Source organism: Filicampus tigris, chromosome 12, assembly GCF_054856515.1.
Source record: "Filicampus tigris isolate MCC_2025a chromosome 12, RoL_Ftig_1.0, whole genome shotgun sequence".
Taxonomy (NCBI): domain Eukaryota; kingdom Metazoa; phylum Chordata; class Actinopteri; order Syngnathiformes; family Syngnathidae; genus Filicampus; species Filicampus tigris.
Genome location: NC_141228.1, coordinates 19,198,701 through 19,215,384, shown reverse-complemented (window position 1 = coordinate 19,215,384; position 16,684 = coordinate 19,198,701). Strand labels below are relative to the sequence as shown.

General features: G+C 46.0%; 1 protein-coding gene across 3 annotated transcripts; it reads left to right on the top strand.

Annotated features, from left to right (window-relative positions):
* The first annotated feature begins 476 nt into the window (after window positions 1-476).
* On the top strand, window positions 477-16,673 carry fyco1a (FYVE and coiled-coil domain autophagy adaptor 1a). Of its 3 annotated transcripts, none has more exons than XM_086047444.1 (18): window positions 477-535; window positions 2,002-2,102; window positions 3,280-3,386; window positions 3,492-3,617; window positions 3,913-4,019; window positions 4,681-4,824; window positions 4,934-5,027; window positions 5,590-8,094; window positions 8,176-8,268; window positions 9,157-9,275; window positions 9,340-9,507; window positions 11,085-11,237; window positions 11,310-11,539; window positions 12,868-12,970; window positions 13,748-13,840; window positions 13,914-14,124; window positions 15,385-15,494; window positions 15,593-16,673. In XM_086047444.1, the coding sequence occupies exons 2-18, from the start codon at window positions 2,042-2,044 to the stop codon at window positions 15,666-15,668; spliced, it is 4,500 nt and encodes a 1,499-aa protein (XP_085903570.1). In that variant the 5' UTR covers window positions 477-535; window positions 2,002-2,041; the 3' UTR covers window positions 15,669-16,673. The 3 variants fall into 3 exon arrangements, with proteins under 3 accessions (XP_085903570.1, XP_085903568.1, XP_085903569.1); XM_086047442.1 differs by having other exon boundaries at window positions 12,817-12,970; XM_086047443.1 differs by having other exon boundaries at window positions 487-535; window positions 2,005-2,102; window positions 12,817-12,970.
* The last annotated feature ends 11 nt before the right edge of the window (window positions 16,674-16,684 follow it).

Below are 16,684 nucleotides of genomic sequence, written 5' to 3'. Positions count from 1 at the left end.
GGGTCTGAAAATATGAGGACACGACTTCACCGAAACCACCGATATCACCGATATCGAGTTCAGATACCTCTCCTAGTTTTGACGTATAGAATTTCATTTAACACGATGACAAAAAAATTGTAAACAAAGACATTTCTGACGTCAGGAATGAAATAAACAAAAGCCCATCCTGCCTGTGTTTATCATTGAATATATATATATATACATAATAATATGTTATAGAATTGTAATAGCATAAATTGAGGGCACCGCTATATTGCTTGTTATTTTCGATAGCAGTGAAACCGTCAAAGCAAGCAACCGAAAACTAGGACAATGCTCGATGCCAGCGATCACATGACGCCAGTGTTTACACGCGGACGACAACCAACCTTGTTGGTCATTACATCCCGCCTATCTTCCACAAAACCATTGGTCGGGAGCATAAATCTTGGTTTGTGAGTGGATAAGGACATGTGTCAGTCACACCAGCTGCTCCGAGTTGATCCCACACAGCGCAGCTGGTCTGATATGGACATGAGTCATATGCTGAAAAGTACGTTCAAGTTTACTAATTCCGCCAATAGCAAATGTCTAAAAGAATGTTTGAAATTTTAAAATATCGTTTTTTATTTATGTGCGAAGTGTTGTCAAGAATGCTTGTTGAATGTTTACCGTCTTAAAGCTAAGTTACAAGTTATTAGTCAAGTCGGCGAAAACGCCTCGCTTGTGAGAGCTTTAAATGTTTTCTCAACCCGTTTTGTTATCGAAATATAATAGATGATGTTCTTAATGACACTTGTTTTTTGCTCGAGGGGTCAAATATATTGTCAAAGTTGAACAAAGCCGCCGGAGATTAACCTAGTTTGCTTTTAGCAAACGTTATACATCGTACCATTGCTCTTAAAGTGGCACTGGTAAGAAATGCACTATAATGTAGTAAAACATGAATAAGGTTTAGTTTACATTGGCATTATACTATCACTTGCTTAGACTTTATAATACCTCTTTATACACGATTTATGTTTAATTTACCCCCTCTAAAGTAGTTATAACCTCAATAAGTCTCGTAAACATTTACGTCAATTCAATGAAGCACATAATTGATTGTTAGCATGGTGGGAATCAACCTTGAAAGTGAAGCTTCATAAAACTGCTATTAACTGCTGTACAACAGTGATAGAGCGTCGGAGGCCTTCTCTGCTGACCTACATTTCGTAGCATTTCTCTTGGTTGCATTTCTTCCAGTATATGGATATTGATTTTTTTTTTTTGTGCAGTCAGATTTCACGCTATGCGCAATCTAATCTGCTCATGGCTTTGAGACTCGCTAGTGCCGGCCCACGCAACTTCAACTGTATCAGCAATGGGACTGTTTCTTTTACCAATTAGATTTCACACTCGTCCTCACAGGGCCATAACGCTGGCCCTCGATGACATCTGCATTTTTACATCTTCTGATTGGTTGGCCACTGCAAAACTTGTTTCGACTCGTAAAACACACCTGCAGCGATCTGTATACATTAATACATTTAATAATTAGAATCTCTGTTGAGTATGATGTATAGTATTTCCATTTTGAATGTTTTTGTCATATTAACAAATAAATATTAGATTCAGAAGTGCTCCAGATGATGTACGTGGCACAGTTGTTTCCTGTTCTATTGGATTTTTGTATAGTATTGATGGTGTCTATTATTGTGACGTGATAGTAGTGGTATTAACAGGGGGATTAAGTTAGCTAAGTCCCCAATTAAGGCCCAGTTACGAAATGCACGGCCAGCTTCTGTTCGTCCAGTATTTTACAACCAGTGTTTATCATGAAATTATGTTCGACATACTACTCTTGTGGCACCAGATTAATGTAGTCAAATCATGTCATGTTATTTTACGACTGCGTGAAAAACAGCATATAAAGTTAAAAAAAAAAAAAAAAAAAAAAAAAAAAGCATGCATGTATCCGATTCAAAAGTTTCTCAGTCTGTCTTTTGTACTGTGCTGAGTGTAAATATTCTGATTCAGCAGACTGGACGTGACTCCAGGGAGGAGGAGCGGTGGGGCCATGGCTGCCGGGTCTACGGTCGGGGAGAGCCAGCTCCAGAGGATTATCCGAGATCTGCATGGTACGCCATCAGCTCTATGTGTGTGTGCGCGTGTGTGAATAGATCAGCATTGGACAGTTGTGGCCTGACATGTGTGACAGCGGAGAAGCAACAGGAGAGTCACAAAGCTTTACCGTCACACTATGACTCTCCACGGCATGCCTGGATCCAGCTCATCTCACCTCTTCTGGTTCAAAAACTCCCAAAACATTGGCCGGTGGATGTGACTTAGTGTCTGTTTAGAAAAGTGGCAAAGTCTGTGTCAGCATGCAGCCAGACAAAGAGCGTGTGCTGAGGGTACACCCAGCGCACGTGTCCTTCCGATTTTTGCGCTGGATACGAGGCAAGTAGACGATGCACGCGGAGTGGACATGTTGGACTGCCGTGGTGCTATAATACATGGGAAATGTTTACGGACAGGTTTGTAACTAACTTAGAATGTGGCAAAGTTTACTATCTCAATGGAACATGTTGCTTTTCTAGAAGAACTGGTAGCCATAAAGCATTAATTGCTGTGCCTGTGCCACAAGTGTTTTAATAATGCAGACTGTTACATTTCCAGTGATGATCTTGACATTTGACCCTTTTGGAGCTGGAATGAGGAATTTCAAACTCAATTCACTCTTTTAATTACTGGTCGTTGGTCTAATGCAGTGGTTCTGCCAAACGTTTTACACCAACTACCTCCAAAAACATTTGGCAGTCCAAGTACCACGATAATGACCATCATTGAAATACCGTAGTTGAGTATTCCTGTAGTAGGCAGTTTTAATTCAAAAACAAGGCATAGGTTTTATTCCTAAAATGTACTTTTAACATTATTGGAAGTCGCTGTAGTTAGGTACAGTTTGAACTTTAACATTGCGGTAAATGTGGGAAAATGAGAAAAAAATGAACTTAACAATTGAATTAAAATGTGTTGCACATTAAAATCTGATGAAATTTGTACCTAAATAGAAATAATCAAGATTCAATGCAAATGGTCCAAAAAGTTAAATACAACTGAACTCTACTTAGGCAGTGATTCTTTCACATACCACTAGGGGGGGCCTGTGTACCACTAGTGGTACTAATACCACAATTAGGGAATCGCCGGTGTAATGCATTTGTTCGCCACTGTAAATACATTACATAAGTGTATGTGTTGTGTTGTTTGTTCACCAATAAATTCTTATTTTTTTGTTCTTTGGAATTGCAGAGGCAGTTGGGGAGCTTGCTAAAGAGTTCAAGGAAAACGGAGAGCCAATCACAGATGACAGCACCAGCCTGCACAAATTCTCCTACAAACTGGAGTACCTGCTCCAGGTGTGTGTTGCAATTCTTATCGTAATCGTATGCGGTGTGATATTCTCAGTAATAATGTCATTCCAAATGACTTACGACAACTATGTCACTTCTGTCGTCTTTCAGTTTGACCAGAAGGAGAAGACAACATTCCTCGGTACAAAGAAAGATTACTGGGATTACTTCACTGATTGCCTGGCTAAAATGAAAGGCTCCAACGATGGCATTCGATTTGTCAAATCCATATCGGAGGTATGAAGACTTTTAATGAGGCTTGTAATCGTTTTTTTTTGGAACTGTTTAGAAGATATTAAAAACTGTCAAATCAAAGGTGGGCGGAATTCACGCCACCGAATTAAAATGAGTCGGTTCACGTGCATACGAGATGGATCGCTTGCTGATTGCGTTCATGTCCTGTGGCGTAAAGCGATTTCAATCGGAGTTGAGCGAGAGGATGATGGATTGTCATTTGCATGACAGCTACCGGAAGCGCAACTTCTTGGTTTATTGAAGATATTCCACCTCTAACCTTTCCCCCATCCGACAGCTGAAGACGTCGCTAGGGAAGGGCCGGGCGTTCGTTCGTTACTCCCTTGTGCACCAGCGATTGGCGGACACTCTGCAGCAGTGCCTCATGAACCAGCGAGTCACCAGGTACAACTTCTGATTGGATGTCAACAATTGTGGACAGTAATTAAGACACAGCGGTTGCAGTAGAATCGCCTTTATTGGCCCACGATTATTTATTTTTGACTGCAGCAAACTGGATAACAGCTGCAAGACCGAAAAGATTTATAAACATAAACATAAATAGATGAATGTGAGACAAGAGATCAGCGGAAGTGTTATTTCCAGGTAATTACATCTGGTCAAGATGCACATCTTAGCTTTTTTAACCGTCCCGGTTTTTAATTCAAGTAAAGGCATTGGGACGGGACTGACACTTGTGTTTTGTTGGCCAGGTGTGTGTGTTACTACAATGAAGGTTCAATTAAATTGTCTCGGCTCAGTTTCGGGTTTGTCTGTAAAAGGCATACCAAGTTAGAGGTGTAACCAACATCAAAACCAGAGAGCTGCCTATGAGTGAAAAAACAGGCAATTTGTAGAGCTAATGTAGGACGGTAAAGTCAGTCCACTGGTTTATTAAGTAACAAAGTTTGAATGGGTAGAGTATTTTTTTTGCCATTCATGTCAGATAAAAAATTAAGAGTTATAAAGGGGGCCTTAAAAACTGGTAGTGATAATAGTAGCATTGGGCAGATTTTTTTTGGTCTTTTTTTCACGCATTGGCCACCGTGTGTCTTTGTCCCCGCAGTGACTGGTACTACGCAAGAAGCCCGTTCTTGAAGCCTCACCTCAGTGTCGATATCATCAATCACTTGTACGAACTCAACGACATTCACTTTGACGTCGCTTCCAGGGGCTATGACCTCGATGCCTCCTGGCCCACTTTTGCGAGGTAAGCGTTTAGCTAAGGACAAACTCAAAAGCTGGGCTTTTTATTCCAAGCATTTCTGGCTTGGAAATGAATGATCGGTTGAGGTCGTCACAAATGCAACTTTCAACAGGAGGACACTGGGAGGTGCAAGCTCACCTGGACACACGTGGAAACCTCCCAGTCGCAGTTCCAGTATTAACAGTCTGGCCAGTAGTTACTCCCAGGTAAGCGATAGGAAGTCAAGCGAAATCTTTTCCAGTAGGCTGGTTGGCCTCCAATTTGTCGGGATTCAGAAAACAAAACTTGAATACGACAAAAATAATTCATCATAAAGCATGACTGAAGAATGCGTTCTGTGCAGACGCACTAATTGAAGGCAATATGATTCATATGAAATATGGGTTAAGCAGCAAAATCCACCCCTTTTTAGCCATCTCAGGGGGCGGCCATTTTGTCACTTCTGTCGACTGAAAATGACATCGCAGTTGCGCAGGGCTCAGATAGCGACCAATCACGGCTCAGCTGTTTTCTGAAGCTGAGCTACGATTGGTCCGTTATCTGAGCCCTGGGGGTGTGTGATGTCGACAAAAGTGACAAAATGGCCGCCCCCGGGGATGGCTAAAAACGGGTGGATTCTTCTGCTTGAACTCATATTTCATATGAATCAAATTGCCTTGTTTCAACTAGTGGGCCTGCATACAACACATTCTTAAAAAAATATATATGTTTGGGTTGACTTGCGCTCTCATTGTCTCTTCTTGTCTGTTTCTCCTCACAAACCTCTAGCAAGCATCCGAGTTGCTCTCCAGCCCCGACTACGGTCCGGGTCTGCTGAACGACCTGAACGACTCCCTCCCTCCCTGCAGCGAAGACGCCAGCACCGTCGAGGACCTTCGTCTGGAGCTGGACCGCTCCGACCTGAGGCAGCAGGAACTCCGCGGTAAAATGAAGCAGCTGAGCGCGGAGGCCGAGGAGCTCAGGGGGGTGGTGGTGGAGCTCCAGAGGCAGCTGGACATATCGCTCAGCGCCCAAGAGGCGCGACGAGGTTTGCAGGGCGAGCTCAAGGACCTGCAAGAGAGAGACGAGAGGCTTTCCAGAGAGGTGCAAAAGCTCAAGACTGTAGAGGAAGCCACGGAGGCCGAGCGGAAGCTCCTCCGGGAAAAGCTGGCGGCTTCCGAGGGGAAGAACGTCGAGCTGCTGGCCAAGTTGGACGGGGTTCTGAGCGAGAAAGGCCAGCAGGCGGCCAGTTACTTTGACTCGGCGCAGAAGATCCACGAGCTGTTGGACAGCTTGAAGGAGGCCGAGAAGGGCAAGATGGAGGCAGTTGCCGAGGCAGAGGAGAAGAGGAGGCAGACGGAAAGGGCCGAGGAGGAGCTGAGGGTTAAAGAGGCGGCGGCAAGGGATGCCGAAACGAAGCTCAGAGCGCTACTTGCGTCGGCGTCTGAGGAGAAAGGCAGATTGCAGACCCAAGTAGAGGAAAAGTGCCACGCCCTTGAAAAGCTGCAAGGCGCCGTGAGGCTGAGGGAGAAGGAGGCGGGCGACTTGCAGAGGCAGCTGCAGGATCTCCAAACATCTCTGGAGGAGAAGGAGAAAGAGGCGGAGGAGGTGAAAAGGAGGGCAGGGGAGGAGCGGGGGGAGCTGCACAAAAGCTTGGGTAGCCAGAGGGAGACTTTACAAGGAGAAATGGCTTCTCTAAAAGAGCGGTGGCAGATGAAAGAAGCCGAGCTGAGCTCCAGCTGCGAAAAGCTGCGACGTCTTGAAGATCAAAACCGAAGCCTGAGCGCCCAGCGGGACCAACTGACCTCCAAGCTCGACAGCCTCGAGAGTTGCCTTCGAGAACGGGACGCAAAGATCGAAGACTACAAGAAACAGTGTGCCAATCTCGTGGAATTAAATGAGAAACTGCTGAACTCGGCGAAGAGGAACGAGGAGCTTAAGAAGGAGTTGTCAGAGAACCGGACAGTGCTCGAAGGGGAGTTGGCATCCCTGAGGGCTTCTGGGAAGCAACTGAGGAGACAGCTGGACGATGCCAAGATAACCGTGGGCGAAAAAGAAAAGGGGCTGCGTGAAGAGAATCTCAAACTAGAGGAGAGTCTGCAGAAAGCCAGCATGGCCGCCAAGCTGTCGGATGTTTCGTCTCAGCAGCTGGAGGAGGAGAACCGGAGCCTGAGAGAGGAGCGGGACTCCGTCAAAGAATCTCTCGTGCGCACGCGGGCCGACTTGAAAAGCGCCCACGGGCAGATCGGCGATCTGGAGAAGAGCTTGGGGGACTGGCGCGAGCGCGAAGTCAGCCTTCAGGAGCGACTGCGGGCCGCGGAGGCGCAGCTCCAGGCTAAAGACGAGCGCCTTCGCGAGGTCCGGTCCAGGGTGCTTACTCTGGAGGCCGCGGGGGAGGAGCTGAAGTTGGCAAAGGCCGAGGCGGAAGCAGCTTGCGCAAAGCGCACGGAAATGATCGAAGCGGTGACGTGTGAGAAGCAGGCGATGGAGAAGTGTCAGCTGGAGAGAAGCGCCGTCCGGGCTAAGGAGAACCAGGAAGTGGCCGTCAAGATGAGCGTGATGGAGGGCCAGTTGGAGGTCAGCATGAGAGAGGTTTCCAGGCTCCAGGCGGACATCCTCAACCTCAAGGTGAACTCGCAGAGATCGGAGGAGGAGAAGCTCAAGTGCCAAGCGCAGCTGGAGGTGACCGAGGCCCAGCGAGACGAGCTCCGCGCTCTGACCGAGCAGCTCAAAGTCCAGACGGAGGCCCTGAACCAGAAGCACGTGGCCGAGCTCGTCGAGTGCAAGCGGAAAGAAGAAGCGCTCACCGAGCAGCGCGACCGAGAGATGGCCGCCCACGCCGAGCTTTCCATCTCCGCCGCCGCCCTCCGGCAGGAGATGTCCGCCCTGAAAGCCGACGGCGAGCGCTTCGCCCTGGACAACACCGAAACGCGGGAAGCCCTGCACAGGGCCAACACGGAGATGGCCGAGCTGGGAATGACCATCTGTAAGCTGAGCGCCCAGAAGGAGGAGGCCGGCGAGCACCGGGCGGACGACGCCGCCGCCATCGAGGAACTCAGGCACGAAGTCGAGCGCCTGGAGGAGTGCGTGGGCCAGCTGCAGCTTGAGAACGACAGGCTGGAAGGGGAGCTGCGCCGCAAAGAGAAACTCCCCGAGGCCATGGCCAAACTTCAAGGGCGGCTGGAAAAGAGCGGCGACCAGCTGCGGGACCTCAAGCTCTCCAGCCAAGAGGAGATGAAGTCCCTGAGGTTCCAGATGAGCTCCGAGAGCATGAACCATCAAGTCCAGATGAAGGTGACTTAGCCCCTCCCCCCCAAAAACGTTGCACCCCTGTTTGTTTTGACACCACCTTGATTCACTCATCGTGCTTATTAGAATGCGGACAAGCAGCTAGCGGAGGCCACAAGCCAGCTTCGGGAGGAGAAGAAGAAGGTGGCCCGTTTGCAGGAAAGAGCGCGGGCGCTGGAGGTTTGTATTCTGTCGGCATCGAACAACTCGTTTAGTAGTAGCACGGCATCTTCATTCTCCGGGGAGTTCACGTGTGGATGTTTGAAGGTGCACTCGCAAGTCAAAGGAAGCCTCGGCTGACCCAATTACTGCCGTGGAGCGCGAGACTCCACTGCGAGTCGAAAACAGACGTTGCCTGCACCATCGATGCCCCTGCGAGATAATTGCGCCCCTCCTTTAGCATTCAGTTGTAATGCGTTGAGACGTCGTCTCGCATTCCGCTAATGCGCTAATGAGATGTAGAGCTTACTTTGATGGTAGAAGAGTTCAACTCAGGGCTGTAGTTGCCCGAATTGAATGAATAGATATCTAAAATTGGCCTGTCGTGGCCAATACGGATGTGTTCTACGCGGGCCCGCTCGTTGAAACGAGGCATTCTGATAAATATCGCGTTTGTGGGAGAAGAGTTAATCCACTCGTTTTTAGCCGTCTCCGGGGGCGGCCATTTTGTAATTTCTGTCGAGGGAAAACGACATCAAACGACCAATCACGGCTGACCTGTTTTCCGAAGCCGGGCCGTAATCGTTCGCTTGGCCCTGAGTAGTTGTGATGTCATTTTCAGTCGAGAGAAATGACAAAATGGCCGCCGCCTGAGACGGCTAAAAAGGGGTGGATTTTGCTGCTTAACTCTTATTCCACAAACGCAAAATTAATTAGAATGCCGTGTTTCAACTATTCTTGAAAAAATATGTTTGGGTTGATTCCCCCTTTAATAGTTTTCCAAATTAAAAAAAAGAAAAGAAAATGACAAATGTTTTTTCCATGAATTTCACTACCGTTCCACAAATAAAGGTTCGGCCTGAACTGCATGATCCGCGCTAATTGCTCTTTTGCTAACGTTCGTAACAGGCTGAGAATGAGCAGTACCTGCAGCTGAGCGGTGAGAAGGACGCTCACATCACCAAGACCGAAGCCACCGTTCGTGAGAGCGACGGTGCCATTCAGCAGCTAAGAGACGCGCTAAGCAGGTTTGAGCGGATTTCTCTCCGTAATGCTGGCTTGCTCATTCGAAACGTGTTTCTTCCTGCTCAGTGCCCAAAGCTCACACTTGGCCGCAAAAAACGAATGCGAGGACTTGAAGCGGCGACTCTGCGCTGCCCAAGATGCCGAGCAAAGTCAGCACCTGAAGATGACAGCCGAGATTGACGACCTCACCAGGACCAAGGTCAACCTGGAGGAGCGGCTCATAGAGCTCATAAGGTAGCACCCAAAGCGGTGATTCTCAAAGTTGGGTACTTGGTACTAGTGACACATGAAAAAATTGACTACCCAAGTACAGTTCAGTTGTATTTAATTTTAGTGGTCATGCTCAAAGAAGTATTATTTTCATGAGCACTTAGCCCTACTACGCTACTGTATTTTAAGGTTTATCATTATCGTGGTACTTGGAGCATTCTGGTTTATTTTTTTTTTTTTTTGGTGGTGCTTAGTTTAATCAAGATTAGTCAAGAGTAGCCGTTGAAGTGGCGTGAGGGGCGTCACTATCGGTTCGGAAGCTGACTGCCGAGTCATTGGCAGTTCCCTCTTCTTTGATGCTCGCATTGTGTTTGAACACATTTTTCTCGGGTGAGCAGATTTTGTTCCCCTCACCGGAAAGGCGGAAAGGAGCCGAGTGCTAGGCGGCGAGGTTTGTTTGAATGCGAGGAATTGTATGCAGGCTCTTTGATGAAGACGGGAGCAGGATGCAAGAGGTGGAGGCAGTGAAAGAGAATAGAAGCTTTCGCTTTTTTTATCCTGCCGTCAGCAGCCGTTGTTGCCCCAGTGCCCGCGAGGCTTTCACGTACGGCAAAGATGAACACTGAACGTCAGTGGTTCTGTTAATCACTTCCTCTCGGGTCTGCCCACGCGATCTCACTGTTGTTCCCCAAGTGGCATGGGCTACTTTACACCTGCCGTATTCTGTGAAAACAATCCACTTCTCCTATGCACGATTACGTTGACATCAGCTTCACCTGCCTGCACATTAGATTCTTTGCGGTTACGTTCGTGTTGTCAACAATATTGGGAAGCGATCGCATTATGATGCGCTGTGCTTCTTCCTTTCATACAGTTATCTCTCCGAGTATTATCATTGTGAAGGCTGAAGTTTTGATCGAATTCTTGTATTAAATCTCCAAGCAGTTGAAGCTGCAACAGGAATATTTTGTCATGCACCAAACATATAAGAAAAAAAATGTGATGGTTTGATATTATGTGAAAGGGGTAGAACTTATAAGCCTCGGCTTCAGTCTACACCTTTTGTTCTTTGTCAGCTTTATATGTGAATTTTGTATTTTGATTGCCCAATCCGATTTGACCAAACAAAAAAAAAAACCAAACATCGACCCCGAGAGTCTCAGTAATTATAGGCCGTAATAATCCCTCGTTTGTTGCAAAAAGTATTGAAAAAGTTGCGGCTCAACAGCTTCATGATTACATGGCCACAAACAATCGATTTGAACTCCTTGAGTCAGGATTTAGAGCCGACCACGCAACTGAGACGGCCCTTGCTAAAGTGACGAATGGCCTTCCCCTAGCTACGGACACCAAAATACTATTATCACTCGATCTTAGCGCCGCTTTTGGCACAGTCGATCAAAACATGCTATTAGAACGCCTTGAAACGTGTTGGTCGCACTATGTAATTCTTGACAATGCGACTGTGTGGAGTCCCGCAGAGATCGATGCTCGGTCCTCTATTGTTTAGCATCTACGTGCATGGTGCTTTTGAACTTGTATCTCTTATCTCGCTAAATATGATTGAGGGCCCTTTAATATGTGGTCTCCTTTCCCCTCAGGGACAAAGATGCTTTGTGGCAGAAGTCAGATGCGCTGGAGTTCGAGCAGAAACTGCGAGCGGAGGAGCGCTGGTGGTTGGTGGACAAGGACGCCACTCACTGCCTCGGCTGTCAGGGCCAATTCACCTGGTGGCTGCGCAGACACCACTGCAGGTTGGCATCCAGCATCCCAAAAGGACGCTTTTAAAGACACACTGATAACTATTTGTTATTTTTTTTTTGTAGACTCTGCGGCCGCATCTTTTGCTACTACTGCAGCAACAACTACGTGATGATCAAACACAGCGGCAAGAAGGAGCGCTGCTGCAGGGACTGTTACAGCCAACACAGCGAAGTGGTGGAGCGCTTCACCGCCGCCGAGCTGAGCCCGTCTGATCAGCTGCCTTCTCCACCGGGAGCCGGACCTCATTCCACCCCTGAGCCTGCCCCTTACAAACCCACTCCCGGTGTCACAGGTATGAGGCGAGCTGGGACAGCCAACATCATTGCAGGGATATGCGTGACAGCTGACTTGACGTGATGAATCAATCTCTTGTTTTTAATCTTTAAAGATAATCAACAACTCATACAGGTGCGTCCACATCTTTTCCTCCAAGGGGCGCATACAGAAAAATAGAACAAGTTTTTTATAACATAGCATTGCGAGCTATGTCAGAAGTTATTTTTAGTATCTGTCACGGGTTACAAGAAAAAAATTGGATGGCAGGCTACAAATGGCCCCCAGGCTGTAGTTTGGACATTATCCACCATAGATTGTTACTGAGCTTTTTGCCTTTAGTCCAAACAAAGCAATTAGCGTATCTTCAGGACTATAAGTCGCAGTCTTTTTCATAGTTTGGCCGGGGGTGCGACTTATACTCAGGAGCGAAATTATTAACACATTATATTGTATCTCTTTCCTTTTCAACGTCAGCATACATATTGACTTTACAACGGGCAGAATAACATGTATAGTGTATATCATTTCACATCCTACTTGGAAACATTCTACACGGTCGGGGATAAATAAAAGACTTATTTAATCCATCTACAACCGTTTTGGTGAGTTTAAAGTTATCTTACCGTAACTTTCTTGTATGCTACATGTGTGAATGTTAGCTAAATGTTACCATCGGAGCTCGGTGGAAACGATGTGTACTAAGAGCACAATTAATTTCCTCCAAAAAATGCGACTTATACTCCAGTGCGACTTATATATCTCTTTTTCTACTTTTATATGCATTTTATGGCCGGTGCGACTTGTACTCCGGAGCGACTTATAGTCCGTAAAAATACGGTACAGTACGCCCTCTTTATTGTGGGGGATATGTTCCAGACCTAACTGCAATAGGCAAAAATATGCAATATGGCGAGAGCATTTGGGGGGAAAAAACATTGCTTAACCACTTCCAGAACACACATTTAAACTTATTGAATGGTGGGAGAACCGTAAAACACAATGAGAACACTCGCGCAGGAGCTGCTGTAGGCCACAGTTGCCTGAAACTTTCTGTGTGTGTACAAGTGTGTTTAAAAAGTGTGTTATGATCATTTTAAATGGGTTTAAATCCTCTTGGAGGGGTCAAATTATTATTATTTTTTTCTATGGTCTTTCTATAATGCACATTTTCTCTACCCTAGTGGGTTGTTCTTGATGAATTTGGATTCACTCTAATTCGAGGTCTCGTTGGTCCACGCAGTGTTTCCCATCATTTATTGTTCAACCTAATCACACCCTCAAGTTCTCTCCCAGTTTCAGACCCGAGCCACAAGCCTGACGATGGCACTTTTGATATCATCACAGAAGAGGAGGTCAATGGCGTGTATGACAGTGACACCAATTCACAAACCACAGGCGGCTCCTTTGAGGGAGAGCAGGAGCGAAGGCCACCCGGGTCCCTGGACATGTAAGTATATCGTAGTCGTGTTTACAAACTCGATTTGCTCTGCTTGGTATGGCTCGGCTCAGGGCTTATCATTTTTAGCCCAGTAGGAAGTCGAATAGCTGGAAGTACACAGGTTCCCTGTTGCTTGAGATACGACATCAATTGTTTCCTGCTGTGAACACCCCGCTGCTATTTTTGTTGGACAAAAAATAGAAAACAGGCAGGCAGGAAGAGAGAAATCTTCGGGTTCTGGCAAGAATGCCAAACATTCACCCATTGGCTTAATCAGCCCCATCTGAAATTCATGGTGACATGAAGTGGAGCATCCGGCTCCTGCGCAAATGCTTTGTGCTCTTCCTGTTGGTTTCACATGTGCCTTGGAGAACAGTCACCCGCAATGCTCGGAATAATATAGCTGTTCCAAGTGAATGTGTGAAAGTCACGCGGGTTCATTTTTGAGCACCGTAATGGATCAAAAGTATTCTCGGCGTGCTCCTCGAGGAGCTTTCAACTGCATATCACTGTATTTATCGGTGGCTCCCGATGGTTACACGTAATGACAACTTTGCCATCTCCATGACGACAGAGCATATATCATTGGCTGCTAAGATTTGTCTGAAAGCCCCAGGAGAAAAAAAAAAGGGGAGCATCCAAGTGCACAAGTCATAATCCTGAAGGGTTTCATCTTTAGTCATCTTTAGAGATAGCTCTCCCTCTTTGCCCTTACCTTTAAATATGGTTCCATCGTACGGGTGGAAACCCTGACATGATTTCCCTTTCTGCGTGACGATTTTGCAGAGGTGTAGGAGAATTGACCCCCGTTGAAGCGGAGGAGAACGTTTCCACCCTGCAGGATTCGGAGATCAACCTCCTCAAGTCGGGAGAACTCACGTGAGCGTCGACGTCGAGGCGCGCCGGACTTTGGGTGGTTCCTTTTTCTATTAAAATGGCCGTCCCCCTGCAGGATGGCCGTCCCGCTCAGCATCGAGGATATTTCCCAGTTTGGCGACGGCTCGCGGGAACTCTTCATCAAGTCCAGCTGTTACAGCGTGGTGACTGTTGCTGTGGCTGACTCGGGGCCAACCGTCAGCTGGATGTTTTCCTCCGAACCTAAAAGCATCTCCTTTAGTGTGGTTTACCAGGAATGTGCTGAAGCTCAGTTGGAACAATCAAAGGTAGATGCGTGCAGGTTAACTTCTGGTACGCATGCTCTATATATTTATTTATCCACTCCCCCCGTGCAAGGTGACTGGGAAGGTGATGCATTCAGTGGGGGCTTACTCGCTAATCCACCACATCACAATTATAGAAAGCGTCGGAATCAAGAATTATCTAACAACATGACAAATGTATTAAAGAGAGGAAGTCAACCCCCAGTCCATTTTTTTCTTTAATAATAGATTTTATGCGCCTCCAGTAGTCCAAACACGGCGTTGTGATTAATATTGTGTTTGTGGAATATGACTTTAGCAGCAAAATCCACTCGTTTACAATCCATCTCAGGGGGCGGCCATTTTGCCACTTTTGTGGCATCATGACATCACAGTTGCTCAGGGCTCAGGTAACCACCAATCATGGCCCACCTGCATCCTGAAGCTGATTTCCGAATTGCAACGAAATTGCACGTACGCATGCGGCGAGGGATCTCCGTCACTTCCGCTGACAACCCAGGCTAAAATGAGCTCCTCCCTTCTCAGTCAAGACGTGTCATTCTGCTACACATTCTGCCATGTATCACTTTTCTCCATTTCTACCGTCCTATTAGCCTGAATTTTGGCGCCATCTCGTGACATCTTAGGATGGTCCTGAAATAGCACAAATTTAAAAAAAAAAAAAAAAAAAAATGTAACAATACGTTTATTAGTTTTATTCTGGTTTGTCCACTAGAAGTAGTAATAGCACTGCACTAGACCTTTCCAACAACAGCGACAAGCATGTTCTAAAATGAAAATAAATAGTTGGCTTTCGACAGTTATGATTCAGCTCTTGTGTGCAGGTGTACCTAATGTTCTGCTAGAGGAGTGTACTTTCACGCTCCACAGAATGTGACCCCCTTGGAGATTCTGGAGCCACTGACGTACATGCAGGATGGAGACATTAATAATCCATAAACACCTACATTATTGAATTGTTTCTTAGCAATCCATTTTCTGCGGCGCTTGTCCTCATTTGGGTCACGGTTGGGCTGATGGTGCCTATGGCAGTTGGGCGAGAGAGGCAGGGTAGACCCTGGGACTGGTTTTGCGCTAATCGCGAGGCACATATAGACAAAAAAAACAAAAAAAACAATCACGCTAACATTCACACCTATGGACAATTTCGAGAATGAGTCTAACATGCATGACTGCTTTTGATTCTGATGATTGGCTGATCTAGGGCGGCATTTTTTTTTTTTTTTTCACAAGCCAACATTTTTGTATTCTTCATTTTTCAAGGTTCTCATTCCACTGACGCGCTGCAATTCCCACAAAGAGACAATTCAGGGCCAGCTGAAAGTGCGTCGGCCAGGAACCTACGCGCTCATCTTCGACAACTCTTTCTCACGGTAGGCGTTAAACCTGCGCGTGATTCGTCCTTTCCTTTTGTTCAAACAAGTTAATGGGATTGCGTCCGTTTGAACGGAAAACGTTCTCCCCCCCGCAGGTTTATCTCCAAGAAAGTCTTCTATCATCTGACCATGGAAAAGCCCATCATCTACGATGGAAGCGACTTGCCTTGAAGCGTTAGCGTCACGCGGACAACGCTCAAGTGTCACCATGGCAACTGAAGGGAGATTAAGCAAAAAATCTGCACGAGTGACATTTGTTTTTGTTTCAACCCAGAAAGGAAAACAAATATGTCTCACGAAACTTGCGGATGCACGACTTGCTTCATGAACAAAAAGAATAATCACCAAGTATCATTTTTACATTCGAGCAATTTTGAAATGTGCGCTTTAATTGATTGATTTTTACATTGGAGAAATAAGTAACACTAGCAAAAGGAAATGTGGCAACTATTTATCCCGAAAACAAGTCGCCTTTACATTGGAGAAGTAAGTAACACTAGCAAAAGGAAATGTGGCAACTATTTATCTCGAAAACAAGAAGCCTATGAAGATGATTTGGTTTTTTTTTTCATTTTTTGTATTTTTTTGTTTTTTCTTTTTCCACTAAGCAGCATTGTTGAAAAATGAACACTCGGTGTTGTGCAGTCTCCCGAATCAAACACCCGTTTTTTTTGCATCGGGGCACAATTTGCACTGTGCGCACTTCTCAGGAGTTTGACATAAAGTTGACACTTAGTTGTCACTTTATGTTTTTCTATCCAGCAAAGCAAAACATTAAATGAGCACCGCCATCTTACTTATTGTAACGAGATGAGACGTTATGTTGCAGTATATTGCAGCCTCTGTAGTTTCCAAGTGCCTATTGACTCTAATGGCTTGTAATAGGGGTTCACTTTTTGGCAACGTTGTGGACTTGCATCATTTGGGTTTTATTCTGTAAGTCTTTTTGACGTGTTTTAATAGCTTTTTGTGGTTTTTCATGTATTTGAATTGTGTGTCTGTTTTGTATTTGGAGGGAAAAAAAAAACAGTTGGCTTACATTGGAATGCTGTTCTTGTTAAAGCAAGGGTTTAATATGCCCCGTGTATTGTATTTTTGATTGGTGCAAATTTGTATGCAAAGCTATTTTTCTCAACAGAGCTGCACTTGTTAAAAATATAAAATGTTTTAAAGGTATGATCCACGCC